Source organism: Mastigoproctus giganteus, chromosome 14 (genome assembly GCF_048544385.1).
Source record: "Mastigoproctus giganteus isolate SK-2022 chromosome 14, ASM4854438v1, whole genome shotgun sequence".
NCBI classification, from domain to species: domain Eukaryota; kingdom Metazoa; phylum Arthropoda; class Arachnida; order Uropygi; family Thelyphonidae; genus Mastigoproctus; species Mastigoproctus giganteus.
Window position 1 is genome coordinate 59,721,920 of NC_143588.1, and position 24,601 is coordinate 59,746,520.

The window sequence follows — 24,601 nt, forward strand, 5'->3', positions numbered from 1 at the left end:
AGCAGCAGGGACGTAAGCATCGACTCAAAATATCCAAAACAATTTGCACAGACACTGACTTTATGCAAGGATATTTATGGTATGTGTTCCACTGAGTGTTCAATATTGTTGAGCCAAAAGATGATGGGCATTCAAACATTGTAACTGAAGTGATGGGAAATGGTAATATATGCTCTTCACTGATGAGCCAAGGTATGACCTGCAGTCAGATTCTCATCAGGTCCTAGTGTAGTACAGTGCGAAAGAGGAACCCAAAACAACCATGTGTATGTACAAGAACATTGTCAGTTTTGTAGAGGTGAATTACTGGTATGGAGTGGCATTACTCTCTGTGGTCATACAGACATCCATTAGAAAAGGGACATGACTACAATATGCCATTCAGACTGTCCAGTGATGCTTCATTAACTGGAAACAACAATTAAACAAGAGTGGTGACTGGTTACATAAACTCATCACTACGTTGATTTTAATGATGCATCACAGATGTAAAACATGCATGGCAGTTGTGCAGGGAGGGGAAGAATTACACCATACTAAAGTAATTGTCCATTCACATGTCATTCACAAAAACTAATCCTACAGTTTTTGCATGTTGTTTTGAATGTTTTGAGTTGTTTTGGATATTTTTGACATACAATGACTAGAAGTTAGCTAAAATTGTCATTATATTTACACAAACATTGTTTGTATATGTTGATAAGCCCAATTTTTATGACCAGTGTTCTGACCAGTATTTTATTCTGAAAAGAGCATAAAATGATAAATTTCAGTTTAATACAAAAATGTGTACCTTGTCCACATATAAATAGGCTGTAACAATGCAAGTGAACAAAGGGCATAAGTCCCTCTCTTCACATACTGAACTGTTCTGCATATAAAACAATGTCTACATAACACAGCATTAAAAAAGAATAATAATCTCTTGATAATTAACTTTTGCTATAATTACATAATACTTTAAAAAAAATTTTTTTTTGGTACCTTTGGACTTATTTTAGCTGGTACACTAGCAAATTCAGCAGAACTGGCAAATGTTGTTAAATTTTCAACTGCTTCTATAAGTGGTTTTGTTGCAGCTGTTGTGTTCTGACGATTTTTTTCATTTGGTTCTTGATCCAGGGCCTGAAAATTAAAGAGAAAAAAAATTTTATAAATACAGTAACTATATAAACACATTTTTAAAGTGCTGAATCAAAATAAATATGCATTACTTACACTACCTTAACAAAATATAATGCACGGTGCGCAATATATAAGCATTCGCTTATCAAATTTAGCCACACCTCCCCCCATAACAGTTTCCATTAACCCCAAAAGTTTTCTGCTGTAAAGAAGGGTTTTGCTTACTTGTCGTGGATGCAGAGTTGATCACTGGTATATTAATTCAGTATATGAGCAGAGGATAAAAAACAAATGTTTTCAAATATTTCAATGATTTTAGGCATGTTTAGTAGTAGTAGTGGCACGTGATGCAAGAAGGCAAGTGTAGGAGGTTATACAGCATCAGCCAAAAAAAAAAAAAAAAAAAAAATACAAAACAATTCCCTCTAAATGTTTGTCCAGTTCCTCCTTAAATTTATTTGACCTATCAACTTCCACAACAAAAGATGGAAGTTTGTTCCAATAATTACCCACCCGCTGGCTAAAGGCAAATTTTCACCCATCTACTCTAATCTATCCTTTCCTCAATTTCAATTTATGTCCCCTTAGGTTCGTAATCTGAACAAGTGGAAGGATCCCATCAGAATTCAGCGTGCTCAACTCATTCAAGGCCTTATACACCTCAATCAGATCACCTGGCAGGTGCCTAGTCTCCAACCACTGCAATTTGCAGAACTTAAGCCTCTCTTGGTAAGAGGATCCCTTCATTCCCCCTTACCAATCTTGTTGCCCTTCTCTGTACACGCTGAAACAAATCTAAATCCTTCCTAAAATGAGGCCTCCAGACCTGTATGCAGTACTCAAGGCGTGGCCTGACCGTTGCCTTATATAGAGGGACAATCACCTCCTTTTCCCTGCTAGCAAAATTCCTGTATATCCTTGACAAAATCCCATGACCTGCCCTGGCAGCCTGTCTGCATTGTCAGAAAACTTCATATCTGACTGCAAGATTACTCCCAGGTCTTTTTCATTTTCTACCACCTTAAGTGTAGTACCACACAGCTGGTACGTTTCACTGTGGTTACTTCGACCCATATGCAGTACTTCGCATTTGTCAATGTTAAACTTCAGTTGCCACGTCTCAGCCCATCTGCCCAAATTTTCTAGATCCTGTTGCAGTAGCACACTGCCATTACTGTCATTAATGACCCTGCCAACCTTTGTATCATCTGCAAACTTTGACACTAAGCCTGATATACCTTCATCAATATCATCGATAAATATACAAAACAACAGTGGACCCAACACCGAACTCTGTGGGACCCCACTAATAACATTAGTCCATGAAGAGCAACACCCATTGATTACCACCCTCTGTCTTCTCCTACTTAATCATCCTTTTATCCTTTGTAGAAACTTACCCTTACCATTCTGCTCCAATTTGTACAGTAGTCTTCCATGCGCAACAGTGTCAAAAGCTTTCCTGAAATCCAAGCATATGATATCAAAATTATTATTTTTTGCATCCAGTTCCTTTGTAACCACATCATAATATCTAATCAAATCTGTCAGACAAGACTTTCCCTTAACAAACCCATGCTGTGTCTGAATTATTGCTGCAGTCTTGTCTAGATGATCCTGCAATGCACCTTTAACCAGTGACTCCATAATTTTACCTGGAACAGAAGTTAAACTAACTGGTCTGTAATTACTCATGTCATTCTTCGATCCCCCTTAGTGAACTGGGGATACATTTGCACATCTCCAGTCACTGGGGACCTCCCCTGAATTCAAGGATGCTCTCATAATTATGGCTAAGTGTTTGCTTACTTCCTTTGCCGCCTTCTTTAATATAATTGAGTAGATCCCACCCACTGTGGGAATAACATTAATAACATTAGTGGAGTCCCACAGGGTTCGGTGTTAGGTCCATTGTTGTTTTGTATATTTATCAATGATATTGATGAAGGCATATCAGGCTTAGTGTCAAAGTTTGCAGATGATATAAAGGTTGGCAGGGTTGTAAATGACAATAATGGCAGTGTGCTACTGCAACAGGATCTAGAAAATTTGGGCAGATGGGCTGAGAAGTGGCAACTGAAGTTTAACATTGACAAATGCAAAGTACTGCATATGGGTAAAAGTAACCCCAGAGAAACGTACCAACTGTGTGGTACTAAACTTAATGTGATAGAAAATGAAAAAGACCTGGGAGTAGTTGTGCAGTCAGATATGAAGTTTTCTGAGCAATGCAGACAGGCTGCCAGGGCAGGTCATGTGGTTTTGTCAATGGTATACAGGAATTTTGCTATCAGGGAAAAGGAGGTAATTGTTCCTCTGTATAAGGCAATGGTTAGGCCATGCCTTGAGTACTGCATACAGGTCTGGAGGCCTCATTTTAGGAAGGATGTAGATTTGCTTGAGCGAGCACAGACAAGGGCAACAAGATTGGTAAGGGGAATGAAGGGATCCTCTTACCAAGAGAGGCTTAAGTTCTACAAATTGTAACGGCTGGAGACTAGGTACTTGCGAGGTGATCTGATTGAAGTGTATAAGGCCTTGTATGAGTTGAACACGCTGAATTCGCCGACCTGGCTAGCCGAGTGGGTAAAGTACCTACCCGGCAACCCAAAGGTCGCGGGTTCGATTCCCGCCTCGGGCTTGGATCAAAAGTACTGCAAAAACCTTGGGAGGTGCAATATGGCCACAGAAGCCGATGCGCCAAGAACTACCAAATCAAAAAAAAAAAAAAAAAAAAAAAAATCACGCTGAATTCTAACGGGATTCTTCCACTTGTTCAGATTATGAACCTAAGGGGAAATAAACTCAAATTTAGGAAGAACAGATGTAGAATAGATGTGCAGAAATTTGCCTTTTAACCAGCAGGTGGTTAATTGCTAAAACAAACTTCCATCTGTAATTGTGGAAGTTGATAGGTTAAATAAATTTAAGGAGGAACTAGACAAACATTTAGAGGGAATTGTTTTGTAATTTTTTTTTTTTTTTTTTTTTTTTTTTTGGCTGATGCTGCATAAGCTCATACACTTGCTTTCTTGCATCACATGCCTCTACTACTACCCCAGGTGCCTTTCTTATGTTTAACTTCAACAATTTCTGCTCCTCCTCTTTGCTCTCAGTTATTACAAAATCATTAAGCACCCTGCTACAATCTGATAACCGTCTGGCATTTTCAAACCTTAACTTCTCATGTGTGAATGTAGATGAAAAATACTCATTCAATTTGTTTTCTATCTGAGTAGGATCATCAGCAGTCGAACCATCGATATGAAGTGGACCAATCAGATTCATCCTCTTCCTTTTAGAGTTTATATATGTAAAGAAATTCTTGCTGTTTTTCTTAGCATCCTTTGCCAAAGATTTCTCGTAATTTGCTTTTGCCTGCCTAACCTGCTTTGTGACTTGATTACAGACTAGCTTCAGTGTCGCCTAATAATTTATATGCATCCCATGCATTTTTCTTCTCTGCCACGAGTCTCATTAGTTCATTTGACAACCATTTAGGCTTAAACCTTGAACAATATTTCTTAATAGGTATGAAACTTTTAGTTGCTTCCACGATTAATTCCTTGAATGCTTTCCACTTAGAATTTGCTGTAGTAGCAGTAGTAGTGGCATGTGATGCAAGAAAGCAAATGTATGAGCTTATGCAGCATCAGCCAAAAAAAAAAAAAAAAAAAACTGCACCATTCCCTCCAAATGCCTGTTCAGTTCCTCCTTAAATTTATTCAACCTATCAACTTCCACAACGACAGATGGAAGTTTGTTCCAGCAATTAACCACTCGCTGGCTAAGGGCAAATTTCCGCACATCTATTCTACATCTGTCCTTTCGTGATTTGAATTTATGCCCCCTTAGGTTCGTAATCTGAACAAGTGGAAGGATCCCATCAGAATTCAGCGTGTTGAACCCATTCAAGGCCTTATACACCTCAATCAGATCACCACGCAGGTGCCTAAGTCTCCAGCCACTGCAATTTGCAGAACTTAAGCATCTCTTGATAATAGGATCCCTTCATTCCCCTCACCAATCTTGTTGCCCTTCTCTGTACACGCTCAAGTAAATCTACATCCTTCCTAAAATGAGGCCTCCAGACCTGTACGCAGTACTCAAGGCATGGCCTGACCATTGCCTTATACAGAGGGATAATGACCTCCTTTTCCCTGATAGCAAAATTCCTATATATCATTGACAAAACCCCATGACCTGCTCTGGCAGCCTGTCTGCATTGCTCAGAAAACTTCATATCTGCCTGCACAATTACTCCCAGGTCTTTTTCATTTTCTACCACCTTAAGTGTAGTACCACACAGTTGGTACGTTTCTCTGGGGTTACTTCTACCCATATGCAGTACTTTGCATTTGTCAAGGTTAAACTTCAGTTGCCACTTTTTAGCCCATCTGCCCAAATTATCTAGATCCTGTTGCAGTAGCACACTGCCATTACTGTCATTAACAACCCTGCCAACCTTTGTATCATCTGCAAACATCAACATTAAGCCTGATATACCTTCATCAATATCATTGATAAATATACAAAACAACAGTGGACCTAACACCGAACCCGGTGGGACTCCACTAATAACATTAGTCCAAGAAGAGCAGCACCCATTGATTACCACCCTCTGTCTTCTTGCACTTAACCATCCTTTTATCCATTGTAGCAACTTACCCTTAATACCATTCTGCTCCAATTTGTACAATAGTCTTCCATGCGCAATAGTGTCAAAAGCTTTCCTGAAATCCAAATATATGATATCAAAATTATTTTTTGCATCCAGTTCCTTTGTAACCACATCATAATATCCTATCAAATTTGTCAGACAAGACTTTCCCTTAACAAACCCATGCTGTGTCTGAATTATTGCTGCAGTCTTGTCTAGATGATCCAGCAATGCATCTTTAACCAGCGATTCCATTATTTTACCCGGAACAGAAGTTAAACTAACTGGTCTGTAATTACTCGTGTCACCCTTCGATCCCCCTTTGTGAATTGGGGATACATTTGCACATCTCCAGTTCGTGGGAACCTTCCCTGAGTCCAAGGATGCTCTCATAATTATGGCTAAGGGCTATTATGGCTAATAATTTGCTTAGTTGCTTTGCCGCCTCCTTTAATATAACTGGATAGATCCCATCCACCCCAGGTGCTTTTCTTACGTTTAACTTCAATAATTTCTCTTCCACTTTGCTCTCAGTTATTACAAAATCATTAAGTATCTTGCTACAATTTGATAACCTTCTGCCATTTTCAAACCTTAATAATTCCTCACGTGTGAATGTAGATGCAAAATACTCATTCAGTTTGTTTGCTATCTGAGCAGGATCATCAACAGTCGAACCATCGATGTCAAGTGGACCAATCAGATTCATCCCCTTCCTTTTAGAGTTTATATAAGTAAAGAAATCCTTGCTATTTTTCTTAGCATCTTTTGCCAAGGATTTCTCGTAATCTGCCTTTGCCTGCCGAACCTCCTTTGTGACCTGATTACAGATTAACTTATATCTGCCATAGGCTTCTGAGTCGCTTGATAATTTATATGCGTCCCATGCAATTTTCTTCTCTGTTACGAGTCTTATTAGTTCATTTGACAACCATTTAGGCCTAAACCTTGAACAATATCATCAGTTGGCAACATGATCAGTTGATCCCACTGTACAGAATTTAAAACTGTCTGAGACCACTGTAGTCACCTTTACAGAAGCAAAAACCCTTTCCTTTACTCCTGACGGTAATTATATCTCTAAGTAAATCCCACATCGGTACACTGTGATCAGTGCCACCTAGTGGTTCCTTTATCTGCAAATTCTTAATACACGAATGATCACTGCTGTTTACAAATGCATAAAGCCCTCACTATCTGTATGAAACAACTTGGCTCACAGTGAACAGATTTTTCCCAAAATTTTATATTTGTAAATTTAAATAAATTTAGCAAAATTTATCTAGTCATCCCAAATTTCATGAAAATTGGAACCAGCAATTACTATTCTAATTTATTTTATATAATTACAATTTCATAGGTTATATATTTTGAAAACTAAATCCACAAGGCATATGGGTGTCATCGGTTGAAATTAACTATATAATATTGGTGTAAATACACCATAGTTTACCCATAAATTTAATTACCTGAGTAGTGTAAAGGCATTGTTTGATTTTATCTCAAAAAAGTCAAATAATGTCTTTACACTACTCAGGTAGTTAAATTTATGGGTAAACTATCGTGTATTTACACCGATCTTATATAGGTTATCTATATAATGTATATGGTAATTGAAGTAACTTGCATTATTACAATGTGCTGACTGTTGAAATAAAGTTGTAACAGGACAAATGCATAGAAAATAAAAATTTCTGGTTTAAACACTGCATATGTGAGTACATGAAAGTGGCTGCTTTATGAAGAACTCCATTTTAAAAAAAATTTTCTTTTAATGATTTAAAGGTTCATTTGTTTTATTAATCAAAGGAGACCGACAAAATACCAAAGTCACTCAAATGAAAACTGCAAAAGTTAAATAAAAATTGTATTTCACAAACAATAAGAAAACTACGCATATCAATTTTTCAATGTAGTCCCCGTTATGTTCAACACACTTTCTCCAATGCTGCACAAATACCTGGATTCACTGAGAGAAGAAGTTTTATGGTTTATATGGAAACCATTAGTGGACTGCAGTCTTGATCTCACTGACAAGAAGTGATGTTCTCTTAGTATGTCTTTTAGTGCCTAAAAAACAGGCGAGATGTTTATGATAAAAAAAAATTACAAGTAGGACATCCCCAGTAAAAATATGTGATCCAGTCTAAAATCTGGGTACTGCTTAAGGTCACCATGGAAATATAAGACTCTTTCTGCAAGAAATAATACAGAAGTAAATTTTAGAGGGATTAAAGTTAACTAAGTTTCTGTCTCTCCACTAGATGAAGTCAAGCTATTCATCAGTAATGCCTGCCATATGAGATTATGATCAGAAGCAATGGCGATGACTCCTCTGACAAAATGTAATCGAACAAAGTTGGACTGCATTTTGTCAGAGGAGGCAGTTTTGATGACATGGAGATAAAACATGAAAGACCGATCAAGGCTCATGCTAAGTAGTGGCAGAAAAGGACCTGGAGAAGCCCACTAAAATGAGGGAGGACAGTGGCATAAGAGAGGAAGGAGTTACTACCAAGAGCAGTGGTCTCAACTTCAAAGCTCTTTGTAGACATTATACAATTCAAATGATATGTTTACTCATTTGTGCAGCTGACTCCATAATGGAGAGAGAGCCTCAAATGCAAAACTGGGAATACATCACTCACTGCTGAAAATCGATAGAAGCTACCAAGAAAATGGTGGCTTCTTTGGAAAAACAAATTCCAAATGAGTTTCATTTGGGCAACTAAAATCTGCTTCAACATTGTGTACTAAGATATTCTCTGCCATGGAATCACCTGTCTTGGCATCTGTGATTTTAAGGCAACCCAGCCCAACCACTTTTCATACACACCCTGCTTCTTTTGAGGAGTCATTCTACTGATTTACTTGAAAGAAAAATTGTTTTTATAGTTAATTACCACAGTAACAGCATTTTTGAATTACTGTTCTTAAAAAATTTATATTTTTTCCCTATGAAGTCAAAAATATGTGAAGTCATGCAAAGAATCTAATCTCTTTTTTTTATTTAAACCAAGTCTGTATTTGTAACATTTGTAACATCAGCAACATTTTTTAAAAACACAAACTAGGCAGATAGTGAGTCTACTGTAAGTGGTTACAAACATATAAAAACCTCAATTCATTGGCTGCATATGAAAATGAAGAAAAAGTATGCAAATTTAACTAATTTTCATTATTTAATAGCATTTTCTCCATTTTATGATGCAGTAGTTAAACCAATAAGTTTCTGAATAAAAAATACCCAAGGTATTTTATTTTCAGTATTTTCATACTGAAAATAAAGTCATTGGAAGCATTTATGTACGTTACCTGTTAATTTTGTTATAAAAATCAAGTGTCAATCGGTCATGTCTTATGAAAATAGCAAGTTTCAATGATATTCTGAAGATGAACAAAAACTTTGTAGAACAGAGAAAGATCACTGCTGGTGAATCAGAAGGAATGTATAATGTACATTTCTGAGGTGGAAACAGGTTTATATGAATGATGCAATGTCATGATCACATATTTTTGAGTGAGCCAAGTAGCCTGCAGAAGGGAATATCAGCATGATGATGGATAACACGTGATGACCAAGTGCTTCTATTGGAATGAGCCGCAGCCTGGAGAATAAGATGCAGGATATTTCAGAGACTGCTGGGAATCATTGGGGTACAAGTAAACACATGGGTTGTGTTAGGGTAGCTAAGAAAAAGAACAGGTGCATGTATACTTGCGTGTACACCAATGCTAGGAGTTTAGTAAATAAATTTGATGAATTTGAGATATTGCTCAAAACATCAAAGGCAGATATTGTGGGGATTTCAGATAATACACAGTGAAAATTCCTATCAATTTCCAAAACAAAGATAAAATGTGCAAAATATAAGAAAGTTGATCTGCTCTGACAAACATTTATAGAATGACAAAGGCTAAGTTTAACTTGACCAGAGAGAGCGTGTCAGATTGATTACAACCAAAAATCTCAGAATGCGATGGTATGTGTGCCAGGAGGGAAAGGAAGAGAAAGTTTGGAACTCATTTGGCATTAAAGATGGTAATACAATGTATAAAATAAAAATTTTATACTAATTTAATCCTAAACATTAATTGTCAGACCTCAGGTAATAAAGAAAATACTACACTAAAATGTAAAACATAAAATAAATATCCTTTCCAACAGTAAAAATTTACTCAAATCCAAGGCTAATTTTTATCCAAAAGTCTTGATAAGGATTTCTATTAAATAAACTATATCCAAATAAGTCATGACAAATATTTTACTTACCTTTATTTCCTTAACTAAACTGGCAGTAGCATTGGCAACATCCTTTGCTGACTGAACAAAATGTCTTTTAGCTACAGGATTAGTGGTCTTGGAAGATGCAATGCGACAAGAATTACAAAGGGCAGATGTATGCTTTGCAATAACAGTGGCTGCTGAAAGGATCTACAATACAAAACAGGAGACTTCATTTAAAAATACTACTGCTACTAACATTTCTTTTTATTTATAATAGATCATAAAATTTAAAACTTTCAATATTTGAAATTTGATAATACTGAGTGATCAAATGTTAATTTTTTATATTAATAAAACAGTTCAGAATCAACAAAAAAACCATCGATATCAAGTGGACCAATCTGATTCATCCCCTTCCTTCTAGAAGTTTACATAAGAAAAGGACTCTTTGCTGTTTTTCTTTGCATTCTTTGCCCAAGATTTCTCGTAATGTGCCTTTGCTTGCCTAATCTCCTTTGTGACATGATTACAGACTATCTTATATCTACCATAGGCATCTGTGTCTCCTGATAATTTATATGCCTCCCATGCATTTTCCTTCTTTGCCACTAGTCTCATTAGTTCATCTGACATCCATTTAGGCCTAAACTTTGAATAGTATTTCTTAGTTGGTATGGAAAGCCTAGTAGCTCCCAAGATTAATTCCTTGAATGCTTACTATTTATAATATGCTGTTGGTAACATCATCAGTTGGTCCCACTGTATAGAATTTAAAACTATCTGAGATCACTGTAGTCACCTTTACAAATAATACAAATAATTTTCCAATAATAATAATAATAATAATAATAATGTGCCTATTTAATAATATATTTAAACAATTTAATATTTTTCATTGTAAATTAAAAAAAATGAAATGAAATACCATGATTTTATTTTAAACTTTAAAATTATTTAAAATTATCAACATTCATAACAATTCTGCTCTTGTTGTGTATTCCACTTCAATGGCTGTATTTATCTTTGGATTCTAAAATTTTATTTTTATTTACTGTTATTTACAGAATTGTATCCAGAGCTGACAAAAAAGAACTTAGGACCATTCTTTTTTTTTCACTTTCAAGTATAATTATTCTCTACTAAACTGACAAGTATGTGGATTTATATCTGTTTCCATGCAGTCTGAAATCATATTTTATATATTAAATTATTTTAGTACCCTTATAAAATGTTGACGAATAGCAGAACAGCAAGGAAACAGACCATAGATGAAGAAGGACAAGTATTCAAGACTATGAAATGAAACATTCCGACTTCAACATGAAATTTTCTGGATAGTTAAGAAAACTAAAATTTTCAAAGACGATTCAATCTCTCAGAGCATAACAAGCTGTATTTACAGGACATTCACATATCTCAGAACAAGCTTTGGAAGTTAGCTTTAATATATATCTCATTTGATTGTGAAATCACGAAGGCCTTTTACTGATGGAGATTTAATTAAAAAATGTTTACATGTTGCATCACAGAAGCAATGTTGGGCAAATTATGTGGAAAAATTTGACTCTATCAGTTTAAATTGGATGACTGTACAACATCACCCGGTAGTAGAAATTTCAACCAATATTGAAACAAAATTTTTTGAAATCTTCAGATAACGTGTTTATTATTCATTGGCAGCATATAAGTCAAATGACAATTCATCAACTTCATAAATGTACATTTGCATGTGGGATAACATAAGAATTTAAAGTATATGAAGGAATGGTTGAGCTCTATCCACTGAAAGGTCAGACAAAGGGATCTGATCTTGTTGGCTTACTTAAAAGCCTTGAAAAACACAATATGGATTTGAATAGATTTGTGGGAATAGTTACCGATGGAGTTCCTTCAATGATTGGAGCTGAAAAGGGCATGGTGTTTCTTCTGTCTAAACATTTACAGCAAATGGGACACAAAAATGAATTGAAGAGCTATTCCTGCATAAACCACCTGAAATATTTGAGAGGGAGAGACCCTGGTTTTCATAAATTTATGGATGATGTTGTTAAGGCAGTTAACTTCACCAGATTTAAGTCTATGAACTGCAATTTAAAGCAGTTCTTGACAAAACAGAAGCTGAATATGGTAACATTATGTATTATTCTGAAATCTGTTGGCTGAGAAGAGGCAAAGTTTTGCAGCATTTTATGTTGCTTTTTGAGGAGATAAAGATGTTTTTACTAGGGAAAAAACAAAACAAGATGTAAATATATTCAATGATCCTGAATAGGTTTGTGACTTTGCATTTTTGACAGATATTACACCCCATCTTAATGAATTGAATAAAAAATTACAAGGCAGAAACCGACTGATTTGTGAAGTTGTCAACAGGGTGTTGGCCTTTCAGATATCATCATCATCATCATCAGCCATTTTCAATCCACTGCAGGATGAAGGCCTCTCCAGCAACTTTCCAGTTCCTTCTGTTTTGAGCACTGGCCATCCATTTACTACTCAAAAACTCGTGAATTTCATCTATCCATCTCCGCCTTTGTCTTCCAGGTTTTCTTCTAGCTCCTCTTGGGTACCATTCTGTTATTTTCTTAGTCCATCTGTCATCATGTCTTCGAGCTATGTGTCCTGCCCAAGACCATTTTAGTTCTTTAGTTTTGATAAGAATGTCCTTTACTTGAGTTTGCTGCCTAATCCATGTATTTCTCTTCTTATCTAACAGTCTGATTCCCAATATAATTCGTTCCATTCTTCGCTGTGTAGTTCTTAGCTTCTCTTCCATTCTTTTGGTGAGTGCCCAAGTTTCACTTCCATAAGTCATGGTGGGGAGTATACATTGATTCATTATTTTACGTTTCAGACAAACTGGGATATTGCTCTTCAGTATGTGACTATATTTCCTGAATGCTATCCATCCAAAATTTATTCTTCTCTTGACTTCCAGCCATTTATCATTATTACAGCTAATAACTTGTCCCAGATAAGTATATGACTCCACCTTTTCAATTACTGCTCCATCAATCATTATTTCCCTTTCCGTGGCATACTTGTTCATCATTACTTTTGTTTTAGCCATATTCATCTTTAGTCCAAAATCCTTACTAACTGTGCATAACTGATTAAGATTTTCCTCTAATTCTTTGGGATCGTGGCTTATGACCACAATGTCATCTGCAAATCGTAAATGGTTTAGGTACTCTCCGTTCACATTGACTCCTTTCTGCGACCAGTCTAATCTTCTGAAAGCTTCCTCAAGGGCAGCAGTAAACAGCTTCGGAGATATTGTGTCTCCTTGTCGAACTCCTTTCTCGATTTTAAATTTGCTACTGTCTTTGTCTAGTCTAATAAAGGATTTAGCACTCTCATATATTTTCTTCAAAATCATAATATATGGAGTATCTATGCCTTGTCTTTCCAGTGCCCGAAACATTGCCTTATGCTGTATGGAGTCAAATGCCTTTTCATAATCCACAAATGCCAGGCATAATGGTGTTTTATATTCATTTGCTTTCTCCATTAGCTGTGATATTACGTGAAGGTGATCCATAGTTGAGAATCCCGTCCTAAAGCCAGCTTGCTCTTTCAGTTGATTCTCATCAAGTATTCTTTCTAATCTGTTAGTAATGACACTTGTGAACAACTTGTAGATATGGGATAACAAGCTAATTGGTCTATAATTTCCAATTTCTGATTTATCTCCTTTCTTATGCAGCAAAACTATGATTGCATTATTCCACTGCTTAGGCATCAAACCTTTTCTAATGCACTTTGTGAAGAGCCTTGCCAGTTTTTGTGTTATGTCTCTTCCTCCCAATTTTAACAACTCTACAGTAACTTCATTTTCTTCAATGCATGTTCTACCTCATCAGGAAGAATATCGGGTATGTCGTATGTGTTGCTACTTTGCAATCCATCTTCCCCACTGCTGGTATCATTCCCTCGCTCCTTGTATAGTTCTCTATAGTAGTCTTCTGCTATTTGAATTATGCCTTCTCTGCTGTTTATAAGTACACCATCGCTATTCTTCAGTTTCAGTATCATTTGTCTTTCTGTATTACTGCTCATGGCTGCTGATTTAAATCCTTTGTTTTCCCTTAATGCTTGTTCTACTTTACTTGTGTTAAATCTTCTTATGTCCTCTCTGAGTCTCTTTCTAATGGCTTTGCATAACTCAGTATACTCAATTTTCTCCCTGTCAGTGTTTTTCTTGCTCTTCATTTGTCGTCTTTGGTTCATCATGACAAGTGTTTCTTGACTAATTTTTTCTTCTTTGGATTTCTGTTTCCCTATAGGTTTCTTGGGCTTTATCACTTTCAGAAAGTTGTAATATTCCTCATCAATATCTTGGTCCTGAGCAGTCTGCAGAAGCTCAAACTTGTTCTTAAGTTCCAGTACATACTGCTTTTTCTCCTCCTCTGTTATTTCAAAGACCTTTGTATTATTTACTTGAGCCAGTTTTTTCCTTTCCTTTCCTACATCTATATCAAGTGTATATCTTACCATTCTGTGATCACTTCCAATATTTACCTTATTCAGGACGGTAACATCATTCACAATATATCTTCTGTTAGTGAGGATGAAGTCGATTTCATTAGTTGTTAATCCATTTGGACTCTTCCATGTCCACTTTCTGTTCACCCTTTTCTTGAAAAAGTGTTCATTACTGACATTCCTTGAGATTCTGCAAATTCCACAAGTCTTTCACCTCTTTTATTTCTTTCACCAATTCCAAAATTTCCTATAGTTCCTCTTTCTGTGCTGTTTTGCCTTTTTCCAACCTTAGCATTGAAGTCCCCCATAATAATAGTGTAGTGGGTTTTCTGCTCATCTAGAAGACTCTCAATTTCGGTGTACATTTCTTCAACCTCTTCATCATCATGGCTCGATGTTGGTGCATAAATCATTATAATCTTTAGCTTGTACCTCTTAGAAATCTTGAGTATTAGTCTTGACACCCTTGGTAATGTACTTTTGAATTCCAAAATGTTGTTTTTAAAATCTTTATGGACCAGAAACCCAACTCCACCTTCACTCCTTTCACTGTTTCCATTGGTGTACAGCAGATTTCCACTTGATAAACTTATAAGTGATTCATTTCTTCTTCTTGTTTCAGCCAAACCAATGATATTCCAATTCACATTTTCTAATTCCTTTTCCAGCTCTAATATCCTGTCTTCACCGATGAGTGATCGTACGTTATAACAGGCCAAGTTCAATTTCCGTGCATGGCAGCCTGGTCGTACCCAGAGATTCTTAGCACCCTCTGCTTCCACTCTGATCCTCTTGCTGCCGTAAGAGGGAGAGTGAAAGCTGCTGGGGACTGAGGGCCATTTGTATTGTTGTGCTCTCATTGCTGGAGGGTTTGGTCTTTTCCTCTTCACGCTGACCAGGCATCTTGAAGAGAACCACTCTACACGTTCGTTGCCACCTAAGTGACGTAACAGGGCTTACTATCGAGAAGGTGTGCATGAGTGGATTTTAGGGAGGCAGGCCAACCGGACTTCTCCTAAATCTTCTGTAATAGAGAGATATTGGATCCATCAGTGTTTTAGGCTGAGTGTCTGATAACACACAGGATACCTGTTCCCCTCTAAGCCACCTTTCAGATAAGATTACAGCTATTTAGAGAACAACTAGCAAATAATAACACTTCTCACTTCCCTAGGTGCAAACTTCTAACAAATCTTTGCAAATCCTTTTGAAGCTTCCTATAAAGATACTAATTCAAATTTACAGCTGAAACTCATTGAAATTCAGTGTAATGATGAGCTGCTCTACAAATTCAAAGAGGGGAATCTACTAAACTTTTATAAATGTCTTTCAAAAGAAGCCTTTCCTGATCTTTCTAAGAAAGAAGCTTACTGTGCTTGTTTGGAAGCATCACCTTTGTGAACAGGCATTTACACTGATGAAGATGATTAAATAAAAGTACAGAAATCAGCTGACGGATGGAAATCTAAATTCAATATTAAGAATGAACACTACCAACATCAACACCAGACATGAGATGTTTAACAAAAGCAATGCAGATGCAAAGATCCCACTAGCATGAATGAAAACTAAAACATAAACTAAAGATCAGTTATCAGTTTTTTAATCAATTTTTCAATGTTTTTTTATTGAAATAATAAAAAAACATACTGTTCTTGTATGTACTAATGTGATAATAAATACAAATAAACAAATTAAATTCATTTACAATGTTAACAAATCAAATTAATAGTATTATAAAGTAATTTTTGTGTTTACTAGTTTTTCTTAACGCAGCCCATAAGCTCAGAAAATATTTGTAATGTGGCTGATTGATAGATAAAGGTTGTGGACCACTGCTCTAAAGTGTCTAAAAATTTTTGATAGCATAGTATAAACATAATAAGATCAAGCTTTTTTTTTTTTTTTTTTTTTTTTTGTGACAGACAATATACAAAAGTTTCATTTCCTTGCACCTTTCTGCCATTTTAATCCTAACATTAAGTGTATGCCACTGCTATGATGAAAGTACTAAAGATCATTGCACAAAATAATTTCTTGGATTGTTTCAAAACTTCACAATCACTGGAAAATTATGCTGCTATTATGGAACACTACTTTTCAGCAAAGCTGTTTAAAAATTATCTCAATTTTAAAGAAAAAAATTATTTCAGAAACTTTTTAAATGTACTATATACTTTTCAAATATCTTTTTAAAACTTTCAATCATATTTCTGCATGTCCCAAATGTATGAATTTAAAATTTAAAATTTACTCAATAATAATCCTAAAATTTGGAAATCAACTTTTATTTAAAATAACATTCATTTAATAACTTTCTAAAACAGAAGTTAGAAGGTTACCTGTTGCTGATTACTAGTAGGATTGGTCAATTGTTGGCATGCCATTTGAATTGCTTGACTAGCTCTGGCAAATTGGGCAAGATCTACTAATCCTGGTCTTCCAGCAACACTTGATGGATCTGATACTCCAACCAGGTAGGCAGCCTTAAAAAAAGGTTGAACAATATTAGATTTGGATATGCATCATTTGCACACTTATAAAAAAGTATACTCTCAAAATTATTTGTACTGCAACCACAATACGTAAAATACATAATTAAATTGATAAATTTATATTTATTAATTTATACTGATATTTATATTTAAATTTATATTGATAAATTTATATGATAAATAAAATAAAATTATAAATTTATAAAATGACCTCATGCAAAGTTCAAGAAACTATGAGAGTATTGGGGGGAACACTACATACATTATTAGTCAGACTGTGAAAGTTATGGAGATTTCGGATGTTCTGGTTGCCAGATTCTATATGACTCATTTATCATTGCAGTTGATGCTGTTGTACTGTATTGTATTATTAAGTGGTACTGTCATCCATTTGGGTCCTCTAAAGTCAGCTGTAAATAGCAAAAGGTTGAAAGAATAAGACAAAGAGAGAGGGACTGGCAATCTGCAAAGAGGGTAGTTATATCAATCAACGGCAACTCTGAAACGAAAGTCAAGTAAAAGGGAGTAACTGGAGAATACTATTTTTCTGAATGGGCATTATTTCTATAGTGAATTCTGGAGCAAGGGGGGTGATGGTATAGGACTCCTCATGGCACAATCTAGGGCCATTAGTCAAACCTTTTAAGGTCACAATGCAAGAATCAATATCTCATCTAGAATAATAACAGAGAAGGACCTGGAATAATAAAGGAGTAGTTTAGAGCTTATTGAGGCTACATGACAAATCGTAATTGTTCCAGGAATAATCAATTTTTACAAACTTTAGTTGAAAGAGGTATTATGCCTAATGGCCCTAGACCAGCATTTCCCAAACTGAGTCTGCAGGTGCCTGGGGGTCCATGAAATGAACCCTATAGAACTAGTCAAATTATTCGTTCTATGTACAGCGAATTGATCATAAATAAAGTTATTATTATATATTTATATAAAAAAAAAGAATAAAGTTGAGTTGTTTTAAACATAAAACTTTTAATTTTCTTTTTATATATTTTTTTTATATGTCTATGTGACTATCTATTTTATAGAAAATAGATAGTCAGATAGACACATAAAAAAATATATAAAAAGAAAATTCATAGAAAAAAATAGATAGTCAAGGTTGGGCTTCACAACCCCCAGCAAGCTTAGTGTTATTTAATAACTTTTTCTATGCTTTTTTATCTTTCTGCTGTCTAATTCTAAATTTCTTCCTGTTCATTAAACTATCAGTGTAATATGAGGGTGAAATGAACGTTCCTACTATCTCACTTCTATTGCTATTTCTTGTCTTTATTTATTTAAAATACTCCTTTTCCCTTCCCCATCCTCAATTTAATACCATTTTAATTTAATACCCTTATACCATTTGCTTGTTCCAAATTTATTTTTAAAATACACTAATTTCTTATCTACACAAAATTAAATCCTACACTAAATTCCACATGTTTACATTAAACATATTGATATTAACCATTTTTATCTCAACTCAATGCTTATATTAAACATATTGATGTTAACCATTTTTATCCAAACTCAATACTTATTTTTACCTAAATAAATTACACTGCGATGGGATTACCTTGTCCATACTGAATTAAAAAGTGCTAATTTCATTTCATTCCTTTTTTGGCCTTTCACTTTTTTTCTACTACTATGAAACACAGTTCCCGATACGTGGTCAGGTGTAGTCCCCTGATAAAATACCTGATCATGTATCAATATTTATTTCTGCTTGATCTAAAATTGTTTTACCTTTTACTAAAATTGTTTCCCCCCATATCTGATGACAGCTATACCATTTTCATTTTATTTTTATTGCCATTTTCATTTTATTTGTATTGCCATTTTCATTTTATTTTTATTTTTATACCATTTTCATTTTATTTTTATTGCTATTTTCATTTTATTTTTATTTTTATACCATTTTCATTTTATTTTTATTTGCAATTTTTGTTGTACTAATTTTACCTTACGGTTCTCCCACTTTATACTGGCTTGGCAATTCAGCCCATAATTTACTTAATTCAACATAACCTCTAGAATATTAACATTCTTTCACCTTTCACTAATCTATCACTCTTCTTTTTCTACTTTCCTCACCCTTATAATTACTGGCAACTTGTGTAACTTCCACATCCATTTATACTTACTTAATTTAATTTAATTTAATATTAATGCAAATTACATATATTCTTGCATCCTTTAATGCTGCTTTGTGCATCTGTCATACCTAATTTATTAATCTTGCTTTCACCGAAACCATTTCATCTACTGTTTACCTCTTTTCTATGTGACTCTTTAAACTTTTCTTTTAAAGAGTTACATTAAAAACCCATTTATATATATGGGGGGGGGTCCACAAACTGTTTTTGATTTTGTTGGGATCTGTAACATTTTTTTTTTTTAAATGGCCCGTAGAACTCAGTAGTTAGCATTAGCATTAGCATTAGTAGAGGCATTTGATGCAAGAAAGCAAGCTTATGCAGCATCAGCCAAAAAAAAAAAAAAAAAAAAAAAAACCACTTCCACTTCACCCCTCCGTTCGTTCAAAATACCTGTCCAGCTGAGCCTTAAACTTATTTAGGCTATCAACCTCCACCACAAGGGATGGAAGTCTGTTCCACCAACCAACCACCCGCTGGCTAAAGGCAAATTTCCGCACGTCTATCCTACATCTGTCTTTCCTCAATTTGAATTTATGCCCTCTCAGGTGATTATTCTGAGCTAGAGGAAGAATCCCATCAGCATTGAGCATGCTTAAACCATTCAAGGCTTTATACACCTCTATCAGATCACCTCGCTGGTGCCTAGTCTCCAGACACTGTAATTTGCAAAACTTAAGCCGTTCTTCATAAGAGCACCCCTTTGTTCCATTCACTAATCTTGTTGCCCTTCTCTGTACTCGTTCCAGCAGCTCTACATCCTTCTTGAAATGAGGCCTCCAGACCTGTATACAGTACTCTAGGTGTGGCCTGACCATCGCCTTATACAATGGAATAATCACCTCCTTATCCCTGCTGGAAAAATTCCTGTATATCATTGACAATACTCCATGAGCTACTCTTGCAGCCCGTCTGCACTGCTCAGAGAACTTCATATCTGCCTGCACAACCACCCCCAAGTCCCTTTCATTCTCTAACACTGTCAGTGTTGTACCACAGAGTTGATACGTTGCTCTGGGGTTGCTGTTTCCCATGTGTAGTACTTTACATTTGTCAATGTTAAACTTCATTTGCCACCTCTCAGCCCATCTGCTCAACCTTTCCAGATCCTGTTGCAGCAGCATAGTGTCAGTAGTGTCCTTGACAACCCTGCCAACCTTTGTATCGTCTGCAAACTTGGACATTAATCCCGATATACCATCATCAATATCATTTATAAATACAGAAAACAATAATGGACCCAACACTGAGCCCTGAGGGACTCCACTAATAACATCAGTCCACGATGAGCAGTGTCCATTGATTACCACTCTCTGTCTTCTCCCCCTCAACCACCCCTTTATCCATAGCAGTAATTTGCCTCCAATGTCACACTGCTCCAATTTGTGTAGCAGTCTTCCATGTGCAACAGTATCAAAAGCCTTTCTAAGATCCAAGTATATAATATCAAAGTTATTCCCTGCATCCAGTTCTTTTGTGACTGCATCATAGTATCCAATCAAGTTGGTCAGGCAAGACTTCCCCTTAACAAAACCATGCTGTGTCTGAGCTATAACTGAAGTCTTGTCTAAATGATCCTGCAGTGCTTCTTTAACCAGTGCCTCCATTAATTTTCCTGGAACAGAAGTTAAGCTCACAGGTCTATAATTACTTGTGTCAGCCTTTGATCCTCCTTTGTGAATTGGGGTCACATTTGCACATTTCCAGTCTATGGGTACCTCCCCTGAGTCCAAGGAAGCTCTCATAATTATGGCTAAGGGTTTGCTTACTTCCTTTGCTGCCTCCTTTAATATAACTGGATAGATCCCATCCACCCCGGGTGCCTTTCTTGTGTTTATCTTCAACAGTTTCTCCTCCACTTTACTCCCAGTTATTTCAAGATTCTGTAACTTACTGCTAGAGTTGAATACACCTCTGGCATTCCCCTCGCTGAATAACTCCTCATGTGTGAATGTCGATGCAAAATATTCATTTAGTTTGTTAGCTACCTGAGCAGGATCATCAACACTTGACCCATCAATATCAAGAGGACCAATCTGATTCATCCCTCTCCTTCTAGAGTTTACATAAGTAAAGAACTCTTTGCTGTTTTTCTTTGCATCCCTTGCCAAGGATTTCTCGTAATCTGCCTTCGCCTGCCTAACCTCCTTTGTAACTTGGTTGCATATCAACTTGTATCTATCATAGGCTTCTGTGTCATGTGTTAATTTGTAAGTATCCCATGCATTTTTCTTCTCTGCCATATGCCTCATTAGTTCATCTGACATCCATTTTGGCCTAAACCTTGAACAATATTTCTTAGTTGGTATGTAAAGCCTAGTAGCTTCCAAGATAAGTTCTTTGAATGCTTCCCATTTTGAATTTGCTGTTGGTAACATCATCAGTTGGTCCCACTGTATAGAATTTAAATACTGTCTCAGTCCATCGTAGTCGCCTTTACGGAAGCAATAACCCTTCCCTTTACCCCTAATGGTAGTTACCTCTTTGAGTAAATCCCACTTCAGCACACTGTGATCACTGCCACCTAGTGGTTCATTTATCTGCAGATTCTTAATGCATGAAGAATCACTGCTGATAATCAAATCAAGAGTATTGCTCCCTCTAGTTGCCTCCCGAACATGCTGATGTAGAAAACAATCATCCAATAAATCCACAAAAGCCCTGCTAGTGTGTGAGTATCCAGCCCCCAAATTCCAGTCAATATCTGGGAAATTAAAATCTCCCATTATAAGACACTCTGATTTACTGGCCCATTCTATTTCCCTGTACAGTTCCTTATTATACTCATCAGAGTCATTAGGCCTATAGCACACTCCTACTCTCAATTTTGATCTCCCAATGTTTATGTCACACCAAACTGACTCCACACTGCACTGTCCAGCGATGTCGACTGGCTTCACTTCCTTGGTTTTTATGTGTTTCTTAACTAATAGCATAACACCTCCCCCCTTCCTATCCTGTCTATCCTTTCTGTAGACGTTGTACTCCCCAAATTGCAGTTCCGCATCCCTTATATCTGTGTGACACCACGTCTCTGATATCCCAACAATATCTGCCTTCGATGTTTTGAGCAATACCTCAAATTCATCAAATTTATTTACTAAACTCCTAGCATTGGTGTACACGCAAGTATACCTGCACCTGTTTCTATTCTTAGCTACCCTAACACAACCCATGTGTTTACTTGTACCACAATGGCTCCCAGCAGTCTCTGAAATACCATGCATCTTGTTTTTCAGGCTTCTGCTCATTCTAATAGAAGCAGTGCAAGAATCTCTTTCACCTCTGCCAGTGGCTACTGTCAATCTATTAGTCTTTGTCTCCCCCCAAGCTAGCAGTTTTCCGACCCACCTAACACTGCCTCGATAGCATCAGCAAATATTCTTGCACCCTTTCTATTTAAGTGTATCCCATCCCTGTAGAAGCAATCTCTCCTGTTAACAAGTACAGTCCAGGCTGAAAAAAATTCTACCCCTTGAGCCTTGCACAATCTTTCCAGGGCCGAATTGATCGACAAGGCTCTCATCATATACTCCCTCCTATCGTGTCTGGGCAGAATTGCAGACACTTTCAAATTCAACCCTAATTCTCGGCTTTTGTTCAACAGTGACCTGTACTTGTTAAGTAATTCTGCCGGTCTCCTACTCTTAATATTATTAGTGCCAACGTGTACAACTATATCACCTTTTGTGCCCTTAAAAGATGATATTCGCTCTACAACGTCATCAACCTTTGCCCCTGGCAGACATACCCTGGTCCTGTTCCACCTATCTTTTTTACAAAGCATGTTCCCCGTTTCCCTGACAATAGAGTCACCAACAACTACTAGTTCCTTCGGGACCAGGGCATTCTGCCTTGGGGGTTGTCTCTGTGTCACGCGATGCCCAAGTGCAAGCTCTGGCGTTGATGTGGGCAGCTGAGAGCTTGATGGGCCCCTCAATTTAGTTTCTTCGAGGGCATCCACCCTGTCCTTCAAGCTCTCATATAGGCCCAAAAGAACGCCGAGTTGTTGCCTGATATCGATACACTCCTTGCATCGCGCACACACAAAGACATCCCCCTTGGCAGTATCATGTCCCGTACCCGATTGCTCTGCAAACATCAAGCAAACAGTGCATTTTATAAGGCTGTGAGTCAGAGGACAACTGCCCCCCTCAGTTCTGCTCTGAGCCACAGCACTTCCATTAGCTTGAGCCTTTTGCTTTGCTGCTCTGGTCTGAGTCATGATTCTATTAATTTATTAATTAATTATGTTATGTTATTAATTATATTACGTTTGTAATCTAAGTCGTTATATGTATTTATTTAAACGTACAATTTAACTGCTAACGAAGTTCAACTAACGCTATCTAGTACGGTATATAACCTACGGTATATCTAGTACGGTATCACAATGGCGGGAAAGTTAATAACGGTAGCGGTAGTTACGAACACGTGGAAACCCTTACCGATACTTTTACAAGGCCGAGTAAAGAATAAATACACCAAATTAATCAAAAAATCACAAAATAATGTTATACTACTAAATTTAAATCAAAAGTTTTAGAAAAATAATAATTTCAAATCAATAAATAAGAAAAATCCACTTAGCGGCTTGGAACACGACCGTCACTAGTAGCCTCGTCAGCAGACTCAATCTTAGTTTGGTAAGTAGTTTGGTAACCACTGCACTAGACCATCATGAGAAGCATTCCTATGCCAAGATTCCTAGTACTCCTCACCTCACTGTAGAAATAGTATGTTCTGGTCACCCTCTTTTACTTCAGAATGATATAATTTGCTGTTGAGTGAAATAGCTACCCTCTACACAGAGCAGACCTTGTTACATTTAAGTTGGTCCTGTTAAACAGGAGTGGAGTTGGAGTTGAGCTGAACTGAACTTATGCAGTCAAACTAATTCAGAAAGGGAAAGGCTTTTGCTTCAGTAAGGGTGACTGCAGGGTCTTGGATAGTTTCTAAATTGTGTGCATTGGGACCAACTGATGGTGTAAAGCTACTAGTCTTTAGATACCAACTAAGAAATATTGTTCAAGGGTTAGGCCAAAATGGATGTCAGATGAACTAACGAGACGTGTGGCAGAGAAGAAAAATGCATGGGATACATATAAATTAACAGGTGACACAAAAACCTATGGTACATATAAGCTGGTCTGTAATCAAGTCACAAAGGATGGTAGGCAGGCAATGGAAGATTACGAGAAATCTTTGGCAAAGGATGCAAAGAAAAACAGCAAAGAGTTCTTTACTTATGTAAACTATAGAAGGAAGGGGAAGTATCAGATTTGTCCACTTGATATCGATGGTTCAACTGTTGATGATCATGCTCAGGTAGCTAGCAAACTGAATGAGTATTTTGCATCTACATTTAGACAAGAGGAGTTATTCAGGGAAGGGAATGCCAGAGGTGTGTTAAACTCTGGCAGTGAGCTAAATGATTTTATAATAA

General features: G+C 36.4%; 1 protein-coding gene across 5 annotated transcripts in view; it reads right to left on the reverse strand.

Moving 5' to 3' along the window:
• Nucleotides 1–24,601, reverse strand: part of rhea (Talin_middle and talin-RS domain-containing protein rhea) — a 771,509-nt gene that overhangs the window by 201,807 nt on the left and 545,101 nt on the right. For all 5 annotated transcript variants that reach the window (XM_090388755.1, XM_090388752.1, XM_090388753.1 and 2 more), the window contains exons 38-40: nucleotides 16,841–16,984; nucleotides 10,059–10,220; nucleotides 985–1,125 (exon numbers count right to left, since the gene is read on the reverse strand). In XM_090388755.1, the coding sequence (XP_090244881.1) occupies nucleotides 985–1,125; nucleotides 10,059–10,220; nucleotides 16,841–16,984 (447 nt within the window). The remainder of the gene's footprint in view (nucleotides 1–984; nucleotides 1,126–10,058; nucleotides 10,221–16,840; nucleotides 16,985–24,601) is intronic.